Genomic DNA, 6,244 nt, shown 5'->3' with positions numbered 1-6,244 from the left:
AGCGTTAGGAATCTGAAAGATTTGCCTTTATAGGTCACTAGATTTCACTTGCCTTTACAGCATATCACTTCAGTTCTGTCTTTTTGGTGCAGTTCCTGGAGCTGATTCGAGAAATGCAGTTCTGTGGATATGTACGGCTTGACCCTTGCATTTGTGACTATCCAGAAGGCGGCTGCTCAGCTGACATCTATGTCAGCAATAATGAGATTCACTGCTGCATAAAATTGCCTACTAACCAAACCAAAGAGGTCAGCTTTAAAATCGACAGGTTAAGAAGTTGGCAGGTTACTTTTCTTGTAAGTACTTCACTGATTCTCTATCTGCATTCACTTTTCCTTCATGAAAACTAAGGTAGTCAGGGAAAGGCAGATCTGGGGAGAAGGAGGTGGTCTGTTTTAAATCCCTTTCACTTGCTTATATTCCCCCTCCAAACCTGTTCTGAAACATACTGCCTTGGCAGCCCTTACAGCAGTAACCATCTAGCCTTGCTCTGCTGTATTTCTCCCTTCTGTGGTATTCCATTTCATGCTTTACCTGCCTCTTTGCTTTCCTGTTGGAGGTACAGTTGTCAAGAGTTTTGTGTGGGAGCAAAACAACTGCTTTAGCCATCTTTAGGCTGCTAAAGACTCCCTCATCCTGCCTCCCACTTGCTCCCTCCCTGAGGAGAACTGTTCTGGTACAGATTTCAGCTGCTTTATTTATATGCTGTATAAAATGAACCTGACTAGTTCTGATTTAAGGCTGAACACCTTAATGTTGCTTTTAGGGTTGGGTTTTTTTTTTTGTGCATTAGCTGGTTTTATTTTTGTTTTACAGAGTGCTACAAAGGATGGTGAAGACACACTGGAGCTTAGATTTGAGTACAATGACTCAGGCACATGGCAGTGGATAATTTTTTACACAAAACAGGTTAGTTCTCAGTCGTTTTAGGAAAGGATCAGATTAAACTGTATCGTCCAGCCATAGGGAATTTTCAGAGGTGGCTAATCCATCTCTACCAGAGAGCAGCAGTGATGCTTTCAAGCAGGTTAGCCTGGGGACAGAGTTATGTGCGGAAAAGCATCTGAGTTCCTAGTGTAAGGGGAGGAGAATTTTTGTTTTCCATTGAAGAGAAATGTCTAGCAATCAGCAGCAAGCCTAGGATGGAGTGTGGACAAGAGCCATTTATATAATGGACTCAGTAAGTATCCAAAATCATTAATTGGTCTAGACCTACCTAAGGTCAAGGGCTCCCATTTCCACAAAAATCTTGTTGTTCAAATATAAATATATGCCATGTTAACACAGGTTAATGGAGGGTGTAAATATGTGACATCAGAAGTATATTTTTTTTACATATAAATAATTCTTAAATAAGATTTTATAGGGTCCCAGTCCTCCTACTGTTTTTCAGGCAGCTCTTTAAAGAGAAAGATATCCAGGAATTCAAGTCATCCATCTGTGGTTATGCTGCCTAGCAAATAATCCAGATTCTGCAGTATCAAAGACAGCACTAGTCTCAGTTTGGGTACAGAGCTTCTATAAAAAGTGCAGAGCCTGCTATTCAAGTAAACTGCTTCTCTTTCTTGCCTCTGAGACCAACCCAGCAGCAGAAAGGATTTTTCAAGTGAAAACAAACGCTTAATGTCTCACACGACTTCTGAATTTTGGGGTGATGATGTAGTTCACACAGGTATTTAGTAAGTGTTATTTTCCTTCCACACTTAGGTTTTCTGAGAACATGAGCCATAAGCAGTAAGCTTTCTAGTTTCTTTCCTGTTGGAGGAAAAAACCCCAAAATCAACTTAATTCAGTATTAATTCTCTGTGAAATACATTAGGGTTGTGCTTAATGCAGTGACTTGTTGACTAGCAAACCTGTGTCTCGCTTTGCTCAGAAGTGTGAGGAAGAGCTAAAGGCCAGAAATGTGCTTCTATGTGGAAGAAGCAAGGGTTTGATCCAAGAGCCCAGTGCAGCAAATGGCATGACTGGATGATCTGGAGTTTAACCAGAGATGGTTCCCCACTTCACCACTGATGTTGTAGAATGCTTTGTCTTTGATTCATCTCTTGGTGCTTGACACCCTACCTGAGATGCAGCTTTTTTGGGAGTAATTGCATCCAGGTGCATCTCCATGGTGCAGTTCAGACCTTAACTTTGTCTGCTGCATCCCAAAGAGTTCTACATGCTTATTGGACAGCATAAGGAACTAAGAACACCACCACTCCTCTCTGAGGTGCTTTTGGTAGGTACCCAGTATGTAGGATGAATGCATACTGCTCTGTTCATATTAGGTGTGCAAGATGCGACTCTGAGATGGTCTACAAACAGCTGCAGCCATGTCAAGTAACCACCAGGCCTTTGATTTTTGGCAGTGCTGAATGCCAAAAACTCCAGCTTGCTTCATTTGCTGAAGTGGTTTCGATGCTTTTGATTAACATTACTTAGTCTTTAGTGTAATTTAGTAGCCTTTAAGGTAGGAGCCACAGACAACTAGAGAGAATAACTTGCCTCACAAAACCAGTCATAAAAATTCTTCTTCTCCACTCTGAGCATTGCTGTGAGGGTTAGTCATGCTGAGGCCAGGCTTAAGAAACTGCACTGAGTCTGGTGCACTGTGAGGATGTTGAGCACACAGTAAAATAACTGACTCAGGGAAGTAACAGTTCAGTATTAGGGACTGCAGTTTTGTGGGGAAGGATGAATGGAAGAGTTGATTCCATCTTTTAATAGAAGAAATCAGAATGTTCTGTGGTTTATCCTCTTTAGGCCTTTTTGCTCAGTAGCTGCTTGAAGAAAATGATATCAGAACAGATGATGAAGGCAGCCAAAGAAGGCCAAGAAATGGTGAGCAGGTGTGTATGTTGGTGTCAGAATTTGTATTTGAAAGAAATAAGCTTGCTACTCCAGCATTCTTTCAAACGTCCTGAGAGAAGTCCCATTGAGGAAAAGGATCTTGCATGTTCCAAGATTTCAGTACAGAATTAATTGACTAAAAAGTACATCTTTGGTCAGTTTTACAGAATAAACCACCCTTAACATTTCAAATATTATCATCACAGTTTTAATAATGTTTTGTCTTCTCTCTGCTTGACTTTAATTTTTGCTGCATATGATAAAGGATATCTATGGCATAATTTTTGTATGTTCTGCACTACCCTGTTGTATCCATTTCTGGCTTACACGTTTCCCCCCCACTTCACTTGCTTGCTCCATCTGCTGCAATGTTAGACCAATCTGAGATCTGTGACATTCACACCGAGAAACATTTTGGTTTTAAATAGAAGTGTTAATTACATGAAATTCAGGTTTGTAGCTAAAATACTTCTGCTGTCTTTTGTGTAGCCTTTAAGGATGAAAATGTTTAGATACTTGTTATTTTAAAAAATAATTTCCAGCATTAATAAAGGCTTTGTTTAACCTTGTGCTAGCTAAAGATTTTGAATGTCTGCTAACTGAAAACTTCTGAAGAGAAAAAAGGAAAGGAACATGTGTGATCTTCTAGACCCATGCTGATTACAGTGAGCAATGAGGCAGTGAACAGTGTGTTATTTCATAGCTTTAAACTATAAATGATTCAGAAGAAAAGACCAATTTTAATTTTGGAATAGATTTGATCTCCAAGTTTATTTGTACTGGAAGTACAGTAGACCTTTAACTATGAAGATGAGCATTCATTACTTAAATATTTAGCTGTTGCTAGAAATTGCTAACCAGCTTGGTTAGCTTGGAATAAAACAGAAATATGAAAGAAGGGTAACTATGCTAGCTAATTTCCTACACTTTCTGCTGGGTTAAACTGAATGCTGCTTTGCTCAGTGTAGTCTGTTACAGTAGCTGGGGGAGCATTTAATCTTATTCTAAATTTAAATTTTTCAATCTGCTTAGGAGATGAAGATGCCTGAATCCACAACAAACAGTAAGAAATCCAGCATCCAACAAAAGCAGGTTAGTGCATGAGAAATTGTCTCCAAGATGTAAATACAGTGTGTCTTGCTTGCTTAGTGCTGTTTAGCCCAGCCTCTGTTTTTCTGGTTAGGGATGCTCCTAGTAAGTTTAATATGAACTTCTTCAGGCAGGAGAAGGAGCTAAACTTGAATTTATGGAGGAAGAAGAGGGCAAGAAATGTATCTGAATGAAAAATTTATTTTAGTTGGGATTTAATGACAACTTGCTTAATTTTATTGGTGTTTGGCAGTGTTTCTGAATGAGACACTTGAGGTTTAAGAAAGAGTATATACAGATTGCGTACATCCACATGCAGCCCCTGATGTAGTTGACAGACTTGTACTTGGATTCCACACTGGGATTGTTTATGCATGTGGATTGTTCTTGATTTTCTTATGAAATCTGACTGCTGCACTGGATTGTCTATTCAAACAAGAATTTACAGGCTGTGATGCTGATCTCTTATCACTATACTCCTATAAAGAGGGTAGATTAGATACTAGGAGGAAGTTCTTAACTGTAAGGATGGTGAGGCATGGGAGCAGGTTGCCCAGAGAAGCTGTGGCTGCCCCATCCCTGAGTGGGGATGGGGCTGGGAGCAACCTGGTCTAATGGGAGGTATTCCTGCCCATGGCAGGGGGTTGGAACTAGATGATCTTTAAGGTCCCTTCCAACCCAAACCATTCTATGATACGATTCTATGACGTGTTTTGGAACTGCCATTCAATCCGTACCACACCTATACACTGAAATAAGCCTTAAGAGCAGAGGTGAATGTTCTTTTGTCCTGTTCCAGCAGGGAAAATAAAATCTGTTCTCTCAAGTGTCTCATAAAGAGATCAACCACTGCTCCTGAAGAGTATCATGTCAGATTTTCTAGCTTAATTTTGTATTTGCCTATAATTATTGAAATGCATATACTCCTTAACCGTCTATTTGTTTCACTGCAGGTAGTTCATTCGGGTTTTAGACCAAAGAAAAGAGTTTTGGTTAGGCCAAATGAACATGACTGTATTTGAGAAAATAAGCGAAGTGGACCTGTAATAGTTTATTTTGGATATTGTCTTTCAACATTAATTATCTGGGAATAATAAACCCATAGTTGAAACCTTAAAGTATAACGGCAAAAAAACACCAACCCCAATCTTCAGTGTAGTTCCTTGCCTTTGCAGAGTCCTTTGTAGTATTTACAACTCTATTCAACCAGTTTGAATGGGTGCTGAGAATCTGGAGATGTCTTGCATAGATGCTTTTTTTACTTCACACCCCCCCCTCCCAGACTGAAACTGTTGGAGCAGAAAGGGGAGGGCTAATTAAATATGGTGCTATGGTATTAGAGGAGGAAAAAATAGTTACTTATCAGTTATGTTTCTGTGAGTATTGTGGTTTTTCGTGATGGCTGAGCAAGCTGTTGCCACCTAGACATTGTCTGGAAAAGGCATTCCTAGTGAATAGAAAAGGATTTCCTACAATAATTCCCCTTATCAGGGCCAGTCATTCCTTTCTGGAATGTGGTGGTGATGTGGTGCCCTCATTGACCTGTTGGGATACCAGCAGTGCTGATTCAGAAGCTGCCACGCTTTGGAGAATGAGGGTATTAACCAAGTGTGGGGAGGGCATCAGTTAACCTTTGTCACTACATCAGAAGTTGTGCTGGTTTACACAGATGACACTGGGGAAAGCAAGTACCTGAGGCAGCTGGATAAAGGTAGGCATGCCATTAGCCACATGACTAAGTTACCTGCTTCTGCAAGAAGACTAGTCTAAACCATGCTACTCTCCATACCAAGCTAGAAGGATGTTGGGTTCTTCTTACTGTGCTCCCTTTGAAGGGCAGGATCAGGTGTGAGAAAAGGGGAAGGAAGTAAAAATAATAATTTATAGAAAGTCCCAGTCATATTTTGGAGGAAGTCAAATACCTTCTGCGCCTTTTTATACTTACACTACAACCCCTTGGTGCTGGAGACATACCAAGGCTAGAGGAGCTGCACTACTGCCTGCATTTCCAGGTTGCTGATTTGGGCGTGTGGCACACACAGCAGCGTCACCCAAGCGGTCGTTAAACAACTTTGTGGCGTTTCCTTTATTTAACAAGCACAGTCATCTGTTACATTTCCCCCTCCCCGGACCCCCGGTTTTCTCCATTCCAGCTGTTGCTCCTCTCCTCTCCGTGCCATTTTCTGCCTCGCTCTTCGTTCCCGACTCGGCCAAGGCCGCCCCATGGGGGTTGCAGCCCGGCGCCGTTGCAGCCCGCCGCCCTCGCTCCCGTTGTGGGGTTTACTTCCCGGTGCAGCCGGGTAAGCGACTCAATACACAA

At 41.2% G+C, this 6,244-nt stretch overlaps 1 protein-coding gene across 1 annotated transcript in view; it reads left to right on the top strand.

Annotated features, from left to right (window-relative positions):
* Window positions 1-6,224, top strand: part of SNX31 (sorting nexin 31) — a gene marked incomplete at its 3' end in the record, with an annotated part of 24,167 nt that extends 17,943 nt beyond the window's left edge. Inside the window, exons 6-11 of the mRNA XM_010016103.1 lie at window positions 93-296; window positions 817-909; window positions 2,749-2,826; window positions 3,868-3,927; window positions 4,878-4,938; window positions 6,078-6,224. Coding sequence (XP_010014405.1) covers window positions 93-296; window positions 817-909; window positions 2,749-2,826; window positions 3,868-3,927; window positions 4,878-4,938; window positions 6,078-6,224 — 643 coding nt within the window. The remainder of the gene's footprint in view (window positions 1-92; window positions 297-816; window positions 910-2,748; window positions 2,827-3,867; window positions 3,928-4,877; window positions 4,939-6,077) is intronic.
* Window positions 6,225-6,244: the final 20 nt, after the last annotated feature.

Source organism: Nestor notabilis, unplaced genomic scaffold (assembly GCF_000696875.1).
Source record: "Nestor notabilis isolate BGI_N333 unplaced genomic scaffold, ASM69687v1 scaffold25016, whole genome shotgun sequence".
NCBI classification, from domain to species: domain Eukaryota; kingdom Metazoa; phylum Chordata; class Aves; order Psittaciformes; family Psittacidae; genus Nestor; species Nestor notabilis.
The sequence above is the reverse complement of the archived record's forward strand: the minus strand, read 5'-3'. Positions and strand labels throughout refer to the sequence as shown.